The 16,301-nt window shown below is 37.2% G+C and overlaps 2 protein-coding genes across 4 annotated transcripts; both read left to right on the top strand.

Moving 5' to 3' along the window:
- LOC306859508 (GDP-fucose protein O-fucosyltransferase 1-like) lies at positions 1–4,053 on the top strand. 2 transcript variants are annotated; one of them, XM_079400560.1, is made up of 7 exons: positions 1–169; positions 345–466; positions 1,539–1,721; positions 1,971–2,083; positions 2,188–2,380; positions 2,768–3,010; positions 3,089–4,053. In XM_079400560.1, the coding sequence occupies exons 1-7, from the start codon at positions 31–33 to the stop codon at positions 3,281–3,283; spliced, it is 1,188 nt and encodes a 395-aa protein (XP_079256686.1). In that variant the 5' UTR covers positions 1–30; the 3' UTR covers positions 3,284–4,053. The 2 variants fall into 2 exon arrangements, with proteins under 2 accessions (XP_079256686.1, XP_079256687.1); XM_079400561.1 differs by having other exon boundaries at positions 4–66; positions 3,089–4,047.
- Positions 4,054–4,694: 641 nt separating this feature from the next.
- Positions 4,695–16,051, top strand: LOC306859186 (kinesin-like protein KIF3B). Of its 2 annotated transcripts, none has more exons than XM_079400091.1 (9): positions 4,695–4,934; positions 6,140–7,656; positions 9,144–9,245; positions 9,494–9,616; positions 9,908–10,026; positions 13,492–13,608; positions 13,703–13,808; positions 13,979–14,196; positions 14,301–16,051. In XM_079400091.1, exons 2-9 carry the CDS (start codon positions 6,223–6,225, stop codon positions 14,407–14,409), a joined length of 2,328 nt encoding a protein of 775 aa, XP_079256217.1. In that variant the 5' UTR covers positions 4,695–4,934; positions 6,140–6,222; the 3' UTR covers positions 14,410–16,051. The 2 variants fall into 2 exon arrangements, with proteins under 2 accessions (XP_079256217.1, XP_079256218.1); XM_079400092.1 differs by having other exon boundaries at positions 4,769–4,929.
- Positions 16,052–16,301: the final 250 nt, after the last annotated feature.

The following is a 16,301-nucleotide window of genomic DNA, read 5'->3' as shown; positions in this document are numbered from 1 at the left end:
AGTGCATTGTGGGATAGCGAATGATCAGCGATGGCGGCCAGACCAAAGCATCTGAAACTTTTCACTGTAATTTATTTGCATGTAACATTCCTTTCTTTGCACGTATTTATCGATGCTGCAGACGTGACGTGGGATGAAAACGGATACATTCTGTACTGTCCGTGCATGGGTAATGAGAGCATGATGCATCTGAGACATTTACAGCTCATCCCCCCCACACACACAGTCTCACTGTCTTCATTGACAGTCAGATGAAGCCTGTGTAGACCCAAAGCGAGGACTGTAAAGTTAAAAAGAGTTGTGTTGGTGTAATAAACGCGTTTCTTCTATATGTTCTTCTTTAGGTCGGTTTGGAAACCAAGTGGATCATTTTCTTGGATCACTGGCTTTTGCTAAAATGCTGAACCGAACACTCGCGGTTCCGCCGTGGATTGTTTACCGTCATCACTCGCCACCTTTTCAGAATGTAAACACAACACCTGTTCATTTCATATGCCCCGTACAGGAAATCCAACTTAGCCGATAGTGTGTAGGAACACGACAGATGCCTGGTTTATAGCTGGTGCAAACCAGAGTTATTTTAGTATTATTTATACACTAATTATAGCCTTTATAGATCGTTTTATTTTTTATTTCGTTTTCATTTTAGTTTAAAATTTAATATTTTTGTTACTTGCTTTTATTATTTTAATACTTTTTTTTTGATGGATAATATTTCTATTTGGCTTTGTTTTTAATTTGCTCATGGTAGTTTTAATACTTAAACATGTTTTATTTCAGTTAGTTGAAAAGGCAGCATTTCTCATTTTCTATTTTTTACCCAAATTTTTCCATATGCTAATCATATTTGATTTAATTTCAGCCTTATTTCATTCGTCAAAAATGATTTGTAATCATTTTAGTTAAGAATAACAACACTGGGCAACGTTGGTCATTAGCTGGTCCTAACCATTGTTACTTTAGTATTATATGTACTATTATAATATTTTTTATTTTTTTTTATTAGCTTTTATTTTATATTATTATACATTTTATTTTATATTATTAACTTTGTTTTCATTTTAATTTTAGCTTGTTTTAGTAATTTTATGTGCTTTTGTCACACACACACACACACACACACACACACACACACACACACACACACACACACACACTCTCTCTCTCTCTCTCTCTCTTCCGTTTAGCTTTAAAGTTATTTTACTTGGTTGCCAAGGCAAGTTTTCTAATTTTCTATTTTTTTTCTTTCATTTTAGGTGTTTTATCTAATATTTATATTTGATCTATTAACAGTTTTACACTAGTTTAGTTACAATAACAGCACTGGTTCAAACTGATCATTGGCTGGTTAATGTCAGTCATTAGATAGTCCAAATTTATCATAAGTTGTTCCAAGCTGGAAAACCATCAGCTACCAGCTAGTTTTGAAACATAGTGGCTGATCAAACATCTAATGACCAGCTGTCACACTTAGTAGATCAATAGCTGAAAGTACAATAAATTGATAAGGTATATGCTTCTGTGTTTCTCTGTAACAGGTGCATGTTCCCTACAGTGAGTATTTCCAGTTGGAGCTAGTGAAGCAGTACCACCGTGTGGTGAGTCTAGAGGACTTCATGGAGCACTTGGCTCCTATGCACTGGCCCCCTGGTCAGAGAGTGGCCTACTGCTTCGAGTCTGCAGCTCACAGGAGCATAGACAAAAAGAGCTGTCCTATGAAGGTAATATGGGTGTTTGTTCTTTAAGGTGTGCTTCATTTCTGTCTTTTTGCCAGACCTTCACAATCCGAAATTCTCTATGTAGCTGCACATCAAAAAAAAATTCTGATCTATTATGCCACATGCTATGGAAACACTGCCATCTATTGGACTTCTAGCAGATCTGCATTTGTTTTATTTCACGAAAGCAGCATGCATTCCTAAATATTCATAACAGTGCACTTATAATGTAGCCTGTCGATTCTGATGCAGGACGGAAATCCGTTTGGGCCATTTTGGGATCATATTGGAGTCGAATTTGACCGTTCTGTTCTTTTCGGAGGGCTGTCATTCAGCTCCTACTACCAGCCGCATTGGATAAAAAGGTAAGTTTGAGCAGAAACACTCACTTGAATATAAACTATTGCACTCAGACTCCCTCTACCCTACTTTTCTCCCTCTCAAACTCTGTCTTTCTCTATTTCTTCAGGTTTCCCCCTAAAGAGCATCCAGTTCTCGCTCTTCCAGGAGCCCCAGCGCAGTTCCCCATTCTAGAGGAGCACATTGGACTGCAGGAGTATGTGGTGTGGTCTGAAAAAATGGTACAGGAAGGAGAAGACCATATCAGAAGCCTGCTAAACAGACCTTACGTGGGAATTCATCTGAGAATTGGCTCTGATTGGGTGAGCTTTGTGTATCCTGATGTGAATGGACGGTTTCCCATATTTCAGATCCAAATGGAACTTTTTTTTATCTGAAGTGCACTTACAAAATCTTATAATGCCATTCAACATTTATTTTTGAATGAAATGAATACTTACACTTATGTATTAGCAGACACTTTTATCCAAATTGACTTACAAAAGAGGAACCAAGTAAAGTAAAATAGGTAAATAAACATGATAGAAAAAATTCCAGTAAATGATGTGGGCTCCAAAGTTATATCTGAATTATTGTGGATGATTTTATATATATATATATATATATATATATATATATATATATATATATATATATATATATAAAAAATTATATATTTTTATTTTTTATTTTTTGTTACTATTCCTCAGCAAAATGCCTGCAAGCTTCTGAAGTCAGGTGATACTGGTCCTCACTTCATGGCATCTCCACAGTGTGTGGGATACGACCGTCAAACTGCCCTGCCGCTGACCATGAACATGTGTTTACCGGATCTGTCTGAGATCCGCCGTGCGGTGAAGCTCTGGGTGAAGAACACCAATGCTCAGTCCGTTTACATAGCCACCGACTCTGAATCACACACCGCAGAGATTCAAAAACTCTTCAAGGGCAAGGTGAGGATTAACATTTCAACATTAGACTAAACTTGATTTAGTGAACAGAAAATAAAGCTGATGACACATTTTGTGCAGGTGAAGGTTGTGAGCTTGCAGCCGGACACTGCTCAGATTGACCTGTATATCCTCGGTCAGGCCGATCACTTCATCGGCAACTGTGTTTCGTCCTTCTCAGCCTTTGTTAAAAGGGAGAGAGATGTTCACGGGAGACCCTCATCATTCTTTGGGATGGACTACCTAGGAAAAAGGAAAGGAAAAGAGGAACTCTAAATAAAGATGTTACGTTTTTGTAACTGAAAACTGGTTGAAGTTTTGCATGTTTCAGGTGTCTGGTGAGATTTTGAACAAGAACATTTGAATAGGGTTCATGTAATTAAATGAAGGGAGAACAAGAGTTAGTTCCTTAATGAATTCTCTGGATGTTGAATTTCTCCCATGTTGCACTTCTACATTTACTGTGAGCAACCATGATATTATTGATATTTTTGTACTGGAACGTTTGTAATGACTGGCCCATTTGCATTTTTTGAGGATGTAAAAACTTGTGAGGTTTGAGTAATTATACTAGAGAGACAAGTCAAGTGTTAGTGGTTGGAAATTGCACTTTTTATAGTTGAAGGCCATTTAAGACCTCCAGGGGCATCCAGATGTGCAGTGCTCTAATGATTGCTGAAAATGAACATGTGTCACTATGAAAAGAATGTATGTCACAGACTTTCTGATGTCTTAGTAATGCAAGGTGACATTGTTTTTGAAAGTCAGCGTGAAACCAAATTGCAGAAATGTTTTAAGATGTACTTAGTAATTTTGTACAACTTTAAATGGCATTCCTCAAATTAGTTTACAATTAAAAAATATAAGCAGTATTTTGTGTGTATGTTTTTATGTTTGTTCTTTGGTTTTATTATCTATTTAAAAATGCTTTCTTTTAAAATTTAAACCAAAGGAGTATATATGCATTTACAATCTTTGCAAAAAATAAAGCAATTAATTAAATAAATAATAAAAATTTAAATGCAATAGTTACTGCACTACAATTCAAAAGTTTGGAGTGGCTATGATTTTTTTAGATGAATTTGATAAGTATTTTATGCTCATCCAGGCTATTTAGCTATTTGATATAACAACAGTAAAAAAAAGTAATGTTATTACAATTTAAAATAACTAATTTCTATTTTAATTTATTTTAAAGGGTATTCTATTCCTGTAATGCAAAGCTGAATCTTCACATGATCCTTCAGAAATCATTATAATATGCTGATTTTCTGCTCAAAAAACATTTCTCATTATCAGTGTTGAAACAGCTTAATATTTTTGTGGAAACCATACTTTGAATCAAAAGTTTAAAATGGCATTTAAAAAAAAAATTGTTTTGTAACATAAATGCCTTTACTATTACCTTCGATAAATGTAAAACATCCCTGCTTGTAAAAGTATATAAAAAAAAATTATTAATAAAATAAAATATTTATTGTTATTGTGTATGGAGAACAACTGGGTTTTAATATCTATTTATCAGTTTGAAAATGCTATTTGCATTTTTATTTTTTGATTAAGAAAACCGTAAGCCAATCCATAATTGTATTATTAGTGGCACTTTGTTGTTATTCCATCGCTGTAATAAGGAAACTACATACAAGTCTAAAGTGGCCATTTGAAATAGCTTGGAAATGTGCATCTCGAGTCTGGATCGATCCAGCAGCAGCAGCAGGTCCATCCCGGCCTGCAGGGGGATCACAGCACAGCTCTCCCTCTCCTCTCTCTCCTCACAGGGACAGACATGGCCGACGGAGTTCGTGAGGAGAGATACGGGTGATTTGGTACATTTAAACGCTTTGAGATATGAGAGCTATGTGCTTCTGATGGATGTGAAGGCGACGGTGATCTTCCAGGTTAAATTGTTCGGGAGGGGAGAGGTGAGGTACGTTATGTGTGTATTTCCACGGTGAGAGCTCTATTAAGGACACGATTTGTTTGCCGTTGCCAGGCCGCTTGTTTTGAGTCTCTGAGGAGCTCCATCCTCATAGATCCGTTTATATATCTTGACAAGCTAATATTAGCAATATTATATTATCGAACTATGAAAAATACCATAATTTCATGTGAAACAACGACATTTTCAGCAGAACAGACAATTAGTGTCTCGTATTTAACACTTAAGTCCATTTATCGCCGTTATCTTGCGCTATATTACATGACAACCGAGACTGAGATGATTTAAATCAGATTTACTGGGATATTTGAGATTAAATGATTTCGGATGGGCCGGTGTGAATTAGCTTTGCTGCTACAGCTAATGTACGTTAGTAGCCTAGTTATATTGTGCAAATTATTATTATGGTCAGTCTTTGAAAAATGAACAATTTGGGAATAACACAAGCTACTTTAGTCGTATGTTCTTCTACAAATGTAAATGATTATTTAGGAGTGGCATAAATGACTCTAACGTTACATGTCTGTACTTGTAAATGTCTCTAGCTAGCAAGCATATGTTTATAACGTTAGCACTTTTCCAAACAAATTAATGCAGTTCAAAGTAATCAAATATCAAAAAAAAAAAAAAAAAAAAAGTTGTAAAGAACTGTTTTGGTATTCCTTCAATACATCAATAGTGTGAAGGTATGCGATACTAAGTCATAATTATGGCATAAGTCAAAAGTAGGAGTTCTCACATTTTTTTTATTTTTTTAATATAATTGTTTTTTTGGTCCATTTCAGCTTTTTGTCTCATAATTATTGACACGTATCTCATAATTATGACTTTGTTTCATAGTTATGAAAAAAAAAAAAAGGAAGAACATTTATTTATTTACGATACATTATTCATTCACAAATAAAATTGGTGTCCTTAAAGGTAGGATTTTCCCCAATTTTTTTAATTAAGGCATTAAGTTCAATTTCCAAAAGATGATTTTTTATTCCTCTTTTTAGTCAACTTTAGCATGGGTGCCTAAACTTATGCATAGCACTGTATGTACTCATTCATTGTTTTTATGAAAAAGGTTACTACCGATTTGTTTGCCAAGATAAATCTAGATAAAAATTTTCTGTGTTTGTTTGGTATAACCATAACACAAGTTTTTCTCTTGACTTTGTCATTTCACTGAGTTGCATCATGTTTTGCAGGCTGTGATGCTGGCAGCACCAACACTGTGAAATAAACTACAATCTCATTAGGAGAAGTCAGCAGATACGCCGGAGCCATCAAAATGTCTAAAAGCAAAAGCTCTGAATCCGTTAAGGTAGTGGTGCGTTGTCGCCCCATGAATGAGAAAGAGCGAGCCGCCAATTTCCAGAGGGTGGTCTCAGTGGATGTGAAGTTTGGGCAAGTGGCTGTGCGCAACTCTCGAGGTGCCTCCTCCCATGAGCACCCAAAAGTGTTCACCTTTGATTCTGTCTATGACTGGAATTCAAAGCAGATGGAGCTCTACGATGAGACTTTCCGGCCATTGGTGGACTCTGTACTGTTTGGCTTCAATGGGACCATCTTTGCATATGGCCAGACGGGCACTGGAAAGACTTTCACGATGGAAGGGGTACGAAATGACCCAGAAAGGAGAGGTGTCATTCCGAACTCCTTTGAACACATTTTCACACACATCTCCCGCTCTCAGAACCAGCAGTACTTGGTCAGGGCTTCATACTTGGAGATTTATCAAGAAGAGATCAGGGACCTTTTATCGAAAGACCAATCGCACCGTCTGGAGCTCAAAGAGAGGCCGGATACGGGCGTCTACGTTAAAGATCTCTCTTCATTCGTCACTAAAAGTGTTCGTGAGATTGAACATGTGATGAACGTGGGGAACCAGAACCGCTCGGTTGGCGCAACTAACATGAACGAGCACAGCTCTCGCTCTCACGCAATCTTCGTCATCACCATTGAGTGCAGTGAGTTGGGTCTTGATGGAGAGAACCACATTCGGGTTGGGAAACTCAACCTTGTTGACTTGGCAGGAAGTGAAAGACAGACCAAAACTGGTGCTCAGGGCGAGCGCTTGAAAGAAGCCACCAAAATCAACCTCTCTTTGTCAGCTTTGGGCAACGTCATCTCAGCGCTGGTGGATGGGAGAAGCACCCACATCCCATACCGTGACTCTAAACTTACAAGACTGCTTCAGGATTCCTTGGGTGGAAATGCCCGTACGGTTATGGTGGCCAACATCGGACCTGCTTCCTACAATTTGGAGGAGACGCTGACCACGCTACGCTATGCAAATCGCGCCAAAAACATCAAGAACAAACCCCACGTCAACGAAGACCCCAAAGATGCACTGCTTCGGGAGTTTCAGGAGGAGATTGCTCGCTTGAAAGAACAGTTGGAGAAAAGGTCTGGCAAGAAGAGGAGAAAAAGGAGGAGAAGGAGGGTTGGAGAAGGAGGAGAGGAGTTAGAAGATGGGGAGGATGGTGGTGATGAGGAGGAGGAGGATGACGACAACGAAGAGGAAGGAATGGATGCGGATAAGAACATCACAGATTATTGGCGTGAACAACAAGAGAAGCTGGAGAAGGAGAGGAAGGCCATCATGGAAGACCACAGCCTGGTGGCAGAGGAGAAACAGCGGCTGCTGAAAGAGAAGGAGAGGAAGATGGACGATCTTCGCAAAGAGAAGGAGGCGTCAGAGATGCTGGCGGCCAAAGTTAAGGTTAGAAAGTACAGATCTCAGGTTAAAATATACTATTGTTCAAAAGTTTAGGGTCAAAAGGATTTTTTTAATGTTTATGAAAGAAGTCTCTTTTGCTCACCAAGGCGGTATTTATTTGATCAAAAATGCAGTGAAACATTATTGCAAATTAAAATAACTTTTCTATTTGAGTATATTATAATGTAATTTATTCCTGTATTGTCAAAGCTGAATTTTCAGCAGAATTACTCCAGTCTTCAGTGTCACATGGTCCTTCAGGAAAATATTTCTCAAATGCTGATTTGGTGCTAAAGAACATGTTTATTATTGTCAATGTTGAAAATGGTTGATAACAATAATACTTTTTTTTTTTTTTTTTTTTTTTTAGGAATCTTAGTAATTAGAAATAAAAAAACAAACATTTGTTTTAAATATAATTATTGTTGTAACATTAAAAATGTCTTACTGTCATTTTTGATCAGTTTTCTGTCATTTCTGAATAAAAGTATCAGTTTCTTAAAAAAAAAAAAATCATACCCTAAACTTTTTAATGGTAGCAAACAAATGGTAAAACAAATATATTGAAGGCATTTGTGTAAATATTTTGTAAACAATTAAATATTAAATGTAAAAAGTATACTTTTAAAATTGTAAACATTATAGAATTTACTTCATATATTTAAAATTTAAAACAAAATTGTAAATATAAAATATGCATTAGTGCTGTCAAACGATTAATCGCGATTAATCTCATCCAAAATACAAGTTTTGTTTACATATGTTTGTGTACTGTGTTTATTTATTATGTATATATAAATACACACACATACAGTATATATTTAGAAAATATTTACATGTACATATATTTATATTCTTATATTTTATATCATATATCAATATATTTAATATATAAACATATTTTCTTAAATATATACATGCACGTGTTTGTATTTATATATACATAATAAATATACACAGTACACATATTATGTAAACAAAAACTTTTATTTTGTATGCGATTGCGATTAATCGTTTGACAGCACTTATATGAATAAATATACATATATGAATAAATGAATAAATAATTATTCGGGCCAATGACAGTATTGGCAGGGTAACAATTGACCTGACCAGTCATGCTGAAAAAAAAGTATTTGAGTCCTTTTGTGAATTCGAGTGTTTTTTTTTTTTTTTTTGACTGATTCATTAAAATAACCAGCTTGTAAGAGTAATTTGTTTTTAATTAGACTACACTGATTACACTGTATGTTGTTTTTGCAGCACAATAGAAAAACATGTTTGTCCTCATTTTATTACTCATTCATTTAATCTCCTCATGCTTGACGTACACTGCAAACTCACAGATTTAATGAAATATATTGAAGATTAGATATTGGTTTCAGAAACAAATACTCTTAACAATCCTTCTCTTAGCTTGGCTAATATATTGTGTTATCAGGATAAATAAATGCATTTGACTTATCTGATAACCTGTTTTTCACTTTCAGGCCATGGAGAGCAAGCTGCTGGTGGGAGGAAAGAACATTGTCGACCACACCAATGAGCAGCAGAGGATTCTGGAGCTGAAGAGACAGGAGATAGCTGAACAGGTACAGTTTCCAATAACACACTGTAGAGAGATGGACTGGACTGTGTTTCTGTCCTCAAGGTTGTTTTAAGGAGACAGGTTATTTAAGCCTCCTTACAGTTTTCATTTATATCTAGACAATGATTGGACAGAAATATGTATGTACATTTTCTCACTGTTAGGATATTATAAACATTATATGAGCAGTTCCATTTAGGCTTGTGAAATGCAAATTTGTTTAAAATATTCATAATGTGTGTGTGTGAGCAGAAAAGGCGGGAAAGGGAGATGCAGCAGGAGATGGAGTGTCATGACGAAGAGACACTGGAGCTCAAAGAGACGTACAGCTCACTACAACAGGAAGTTGACATTAAGACCAAGAAACTGAAAAAGGTATCTGTCTATCTAGATTGATTTGTCTAGTAGTGTGCTGTTAAAATGATTTTTAGGAAGGCTGTATGTGCATGTGATCAGTTGTATTTTTAGAGTCCAGCTGTATTCTCTGGAGTCATTAGTAGTAGGACAGCTCTCATGGCAGATCTCCATCCTCCTTGTTGAGAATATTCTGCACATGACTGAATTTGACCTCCTTTTGTTTGAGTTTATAGAGAAATGCCTTACCTAATCCTTTGAAGAGCCTCATCTTTTTTGAATGTCCCATCTGTTTCTGTCTCTTTCATGTAGCTGTTTTCCAAGCTGCAGTCTGTGAAGGCGGAGATTCAGGACGCCCAGGACGAACACGTCAAATACAGGCAGGAGCTGGAGCAGACGCAGAATGAGCTGACTAGAGAACTCAAGCTTAAGTATGTCAGTCATTATAACCATTACCAGAAGGCATCACAACATTATAATGAATTAAATTAAAAGTGTATATATTCAATATCAATGATCCAATAATCTGATATCACCTGATAACCAAGATGCTACCAGTATATCTTGAATCCTTGCTGTGAATGCATTTTAAAACGTACTGACTCATATTGCTGTTAATTGAATAGAGTCAGGTTGAATCACTCTGAATTGCTTTTGAATCGAAAGTGAATCCAGTGAATCCTGAATCAAACTGATACTGACACATACGTCTTCCTCTACCTGCCGGGTAGTTCCCATAATTTCTATATTGCCACTATAAAATCAGCATGTTTTGTCATATGTGGGTGCAGTGGTCAGTGTTTGGTTTAGTGTGGAGGCTCAATTAAAAAACTTTACTTGTAAAAGCATTCTGACCTAATTAAGCTGTGTTGGTCTGACTGCTTGGAAATCTGGACTCAGCACTTCTATATTACGGATGCTAACACACACACTAAGTCTCTAGTGTACTAAGCGATCTCTGAGGTAGAGTGTCTATTAAGGGAAGATTTATCTGACAGGCTGCTTTTGAGTACAGTAAGCAGAATAGGTTTCATGTTAATGGCAAATAGCTTGAGCATTCAAAATAAAGAAAATAGTAAAAGGGAAGGTATTTGCATAGCATTCCCTAAGTTCTTAGAAATGTACTTTTTGTATGTTAGTTTCATAAAGTTTTGTTGTACCATTTTGAAGATGAGCTGAAATTGAACAACTTTAAAAATGTCATGTGGTGTAACCGTCGAGTAATAGCTATAACATATTTTCCTTACAATTCAATTCAATACGTGAGTGTAATATCTAAATTATTTTCATTTTTCAAGGTAAATAGTATGTAATACTTTAAAAATATATATATATAATCACAGTCATGAGGGTCTTCAGGAGTTTTTTTCTATGTAACTTTTTCAGCATTTTGTTCGTACCATATGACTTTAAATATTCGTATTTTAACGAAATTGCTTCTCTATTTTAATAATAATAATAATGCCAAGGTTTTTTGCTTGTTTTCAGTTTTTTAATCTTTTAATGAGAAATGTTTTCTTTAATATGAGAAGTTGTATCACTCTGACACAAATTCTGAAATTAAAAACGTTCATCATAGAGTTAGCTATGTATGAATTGCATTTTAAAGAGAGAGTTCACCCAAAAATGAACAATTCTGTTATTAATTACTCTCATTCATGTCGTTCCAAACCTGTAAGACCTTCGTTTATTTTCGGAACACAGATTCAGATATTTTTGATGAAATCCGAGAGCTTTCTGACTCTGCATAGCCAGTAGCACAATTACCACGTTCAGTGCCCAGAAAGGTCGTAAGGACATGTTAACATATACAGGTCCTTTTCAAAAAATTAGCATACTGTGATAAAGTTCATTATTTTCTGTAATGTACTGATAAACATTAGACTTTCATATATTTTAGATTCATTACAACACAACTGAAGTAGTTCAAGCCTTTTATTGTTTTAATATTGATGATTTTGGCATACAGCTCATGAAAACCCAAAATTCCTATCTGCAAAAAAATTGGCATATCATGAAAAGGTTCTCTAAACGAGCTATTGACCTAATCATCTGAATCAACTAATTAACTCTAAACACCTGCAAAAGATTCCTGAGGCTTTTAAAAACTCCCAGCCTGGTTCATTACTCAAAACCGCAATCATGGGTAAGACTGCCGACCTGACTGCTGTCCAGAAGGCCATCATTGACACCCTCAAGCAAGAGGGTAAGACACAGAAAGAAATTTCTGAACGAATAGGCTGTTCCCAGAGTGCTGTGTCAAGGCACCTCAGTGGGAAGTCTGTGGGAAGGAAAAAGTGTGGCAGAAAACGCAGCACAACGAGAAGAGGTGACCGGACCCTGAGGAAGATTGTGGAGAAGGACCGATTCCAGACCTTGGGGGACCTGCGGAAGCAGTGGACTGAGTCTGGAGTAGAAACATCCAGAGCCACCGTGTACAGGCGTGTGCAGGAAATGGGCTACAGGTGCCGCATTCCCCAGGTCAAGCCACTTTTGAACCAGAAACAGCGGCAGAAGCGCCTGACCTGGGCTACAGAGAAGCAGCACTGGACTGTTGCTCAGTGGTCCAAAGTACTTTTTTCGGATGAAAGCAAATTTTGCATGTCATTCGGAAATCAAGGTGCCAGAGTCTGGAGGAAGACTGGGGAGAGGGAAATGCCAAAATGCCTGAAGTCCAGTGTCAAGTACCCACAGTCAGTGATGCTGGTGTTGGTCCACTGTGTTTTATCAAGGGCAGGGTCAATGCAGCTAGCTATCAGGAGATTTTGGAGCACTTCATGCTTCCATCTGCTGAAAAGCTTTATGGAGATGAAGATTTCATTTTTCAGCACGACCTGGCACCTGCTCACAGTGCCAAAACCACTGGTAAATGGTTTACTGACCATGGTATTACTGTGCTCAATTGGCCTGCCAACTCTCCTGACCTGAACCCCATAGAGAATCTGTGGGATGTTGTGAAGAGAAAGTTGAGAGACGCAAGACCCAACACTCTGGATGAGCTTAAGGCCGCTATCGAAGCATCCTGGGCCTCCATAACACCTCAGCAGTGCCACAGGCTGATTGCCTCCATGCCACGCCGCATTGAAGCAGTCATTTCTGCAAAAGGATTCCCGACCAAGTATTGAGTGCATAACTGAACATAATTATTTGAAGGTTGACTTTTTTTTTTTGTATTAAAAACACTTTTCTTTTATTGATCGGATGAAATATGCAAATTTTTTGAGATAGGAATTTTGGGTTTTCATGAGCTGTATGCCAAAATCATCAATATTAAAACAATAACAGGCTTGAACTACTTCAGTTGTGTTGTAATGAATCTAAAATATATGAAAGTCTAATGTTTATCAGTACATTACAGAAAATAATTAACTTTATCACAATATGCAAATTTTTTGAAAAGGACCTGTAGTCCATGTGACATCAGTGATTCAACCGTAATGTTATGAAGCTACAAGAATACTTTTTGTGTACAAAGAAAACAAAAATAACGACTAAGAATTTCTTCTCCTTCGTGTCAGTCATCGATGCATGTCCACGATACGAATATGTCAGCAGCATCACACGCATGCATCGTGGTACACTCCTGAACAAGCGACAAAGACTGATAAATTGTTTCTTTGCACACAAAAAATATTCTTGTAGCTATTTAAAATGACAGTTTTACCACTGATGTCACATGGACTATTTTAATGATGTCCTTACTACCTTTCTGGTCCTTGAAGGTGGTAGTTGCTTTGCTGTCTATGCAGGGTCCGAAAGCTCTCGGATTTCATCAAAAATATCTTAATTTGTGTTTTGAAGATGAACGAAGGTCTTACGGGTTTGGAACGACATGAGGGTGAGTAATTAAGAATGTCATTTCATTGACCCGTAAACATTTGTGTTGTGCCCACCAGACATCTGATCATAGAGAACTTCATCCCACTGGAGGAGAAGAACAAGATTGTGATAAGAGCCACTTTTGATGAAGAAGATGACCTTTGGAAAATGACCCCCATCACTCGTATTCAAAAGTATGAAGACTTAATTTCGAAAATTGGAAGCTGAAGTTTATGGCCATTAACATGCTTCACTATAATGTTCCTTCTTTCTCTTTCTTTTTCTCAGTGATCAGCAGATGATGAAAAGGCCTGTTTCTGCTGTGGGCTACATACGGCCTCTGAGTCAGCACGCCCGTATGGCCATGTTGATGCGGCCTGATGTAAGATACAAGGTATGTTGACACTGTTCCCATAATTCCCCGCATGGCACTACTCAAAGGCTTCAGTTACAACACTCCCTCACTCTTTACAATGACACAGATGAGCTCAGGAGAGTCAAATGCACATCGCGTCCTTGGTCCTTTGCCTTCATCTTTTTATATTCTCCCCGTCCGTCTTCCAGGCTGAGAATATCTTGCTGTTGGAGTTGGACCTGCCCACACGGACCACAAAAGACTATGAGGGGCCGGTGATCGCACCTAAAGTGGCTGCGGCTCTGGAGGACGCTTTGAGGGAGGAGGACGAAATCCAGGTGGACGCCTCTGGTCTTCGTGCCAGCCTGGGCTCCAGTCCAGGCCTCAATGCCTCAGCTGCTGGGTTTTCCAAGAAACCAAAGTCAGGGTGAGAAATTGTCCCTCCAACCTCTTCCCTTTTGTTTATTTTTCACTTCTTTGTTTATCCTTCCTTAATATACTTTTTCGTTTTTCCCCACAATCCTCTCACAGCCGCCCAAAAACTGGCAAGAAGGTGAGCACTCCAACTTCAGCTCAAAGCCCTTTGTCCGGCTCAGGGTCCCCTCTTTACCCACAATCCCGAGGCCTTGTGCCAAAGTGAAAATAGCGAAAACCTTCACTGCTCCATATAAACTGACCGGCTTTGGCAATAAAGTTGTCAGTTTTAGACAGATTTACGAAGGTGGAACATCTTGGTGTGTTATTTGAACCCACCAATCGGCTCTCAAACTACCTTGTTTTTAGATGTCGCTTCAACATCCCGTTTATAGCACAAAAAAGTTAAAGCTTAAAGCTCACCGCAAGATAAAGTTCCACAGATTTAGTTTGCACTCAAGCAGAATGTTATGTGTTTTGTGTGTGAGGTCATTGAGACAGAAGATGGTCTCGGAATTGAACATGCGTGTTAGTTACGTCATTGTGGGAATGTTTTTGTCTGTGTCCAGTTGAAGGATTAACAACTTTCTCACATAAAGTAGTTGGAGATGAGATTTATGCTGGTTTGGGCCACAAAAGCACTGTATTGTTGTTTGACGAGAGAGTAAGCACATTACGTCATTGGCTAAGACCCAAAACAACCTCTAAGCCTTTCTCGAAGACTCTTTGAGTCGCTTTGGCTGGGGGAAGGGCCCAGAAACACACACACACTTGACCGGGTTGTCATCGCAGTCAGCGCTGTATCCAGTAAGGACAGGAGTTGGGGGTTTAAAGGTCATTGCATACTAAAAATATCAGGGTTCCAAGGTGCCTTAGATTCTCTTTACATACAGAAGTTTCTTGTCCCTTGACCTGATAGCTGGACAGTAGAACCTGTAATCCACTTCAAAACCCCTGTGGATGGTTCCTGAATGCTTTGAATTACACTACAAGTCTGTTGTGTTAGGCAGGCTTGTATTTAAAGTTCACAGTAAGTCTTATTTCTGTTGAACTGTCAAACCTTGAACTAGTGAAGGTAATACCATTGCCTGCTGCTACTGTAGGGTTCTTTTACCCCCTGTGTCATAGAATACGGTTTATGTATATTGAGACATGTTAGCAAATAAATCTGCATTATCATTGCAGCTGTATTAAAATCCAAAATAATAAATACAGTCGTAGAGCAACATTTTAAAAGGCTAAGTTATGACATACTACTCGGTTTTATATTCAAGCAATTGTAGATAGTTTTTAAGTCGTATTTTCTTTGCTTAGATTTATATGGTTTATTTTTGAATACGTATTATTTAAAGTTGTGTACAAATTTATTTTTGCATATGAGATTTAAGTATCATTTTCACGTGATTCACTGCGTAATTTGTTTTGAGCGAAATGTCATCATATAGTAAACGTACAGCTTTTGGATTTTCAGAATGTGTACTGCAAATCCTGATGCTGGTCATTGAAATCAGTGTGAATTTCTTAATTTAAATATGCATTATCTAATCAATATTCATGCTGCCACTCCTGGCTATATTAATGCATAAGTCATTAGTTGCTGTTACGTTATTTTTGAGGTTTTAGCATGACATAAGAACATCTAAAGCATTATAGGTCAAATGAAACTGTATGTCTGCAGTCTAATACTCCACTTTCACCTTCTTCCATGTGATGCATGAGTTCAGTGCTAATAACCACACTGAGAAAACAATTTTAATGTTCACACAGATTTTGTTTTGTACTAAAATTTTGAATTTGTATTTGAGTTTAGAATGCAAATGTCCTCAATGTGTTAACCATCTTTTAATTAAAGGATGATTATCTATTTGAATGGTGTAAGAGCTGTTTTTTCACCCATTTATTCTGCTTTCATTTTTATTCCACCCATATCACAATATGACTTCAATAAGTAATAAAAATAACCAGGACTTTTTAATGTCATCCTGCTCCAGTTTATGGTAGCACAATGATCTAGCAATCTGAAGCATTAGATTTCAATTCTGGTTGCTATAATGCACATTTTTAAATTTATTTATATATTAAGCAATTTTATGATTTTTCTTTTTTAAAAACAGATAA

Source organism: Barbus barbus (assembly GCF_936440315.1).
Source record: "Barbus barbus genome assembly, chromosome: 40".
Classification (NCBI taxonomy): Eukaryota; Metazoa; Chordata; class Actinopteri; order Cypriniformes; family Cyprinidae; genus Barbus; species Barbus barbus.
This window is presented reverse-complemented; position numbering and strand designations above follow the sequence as displayed.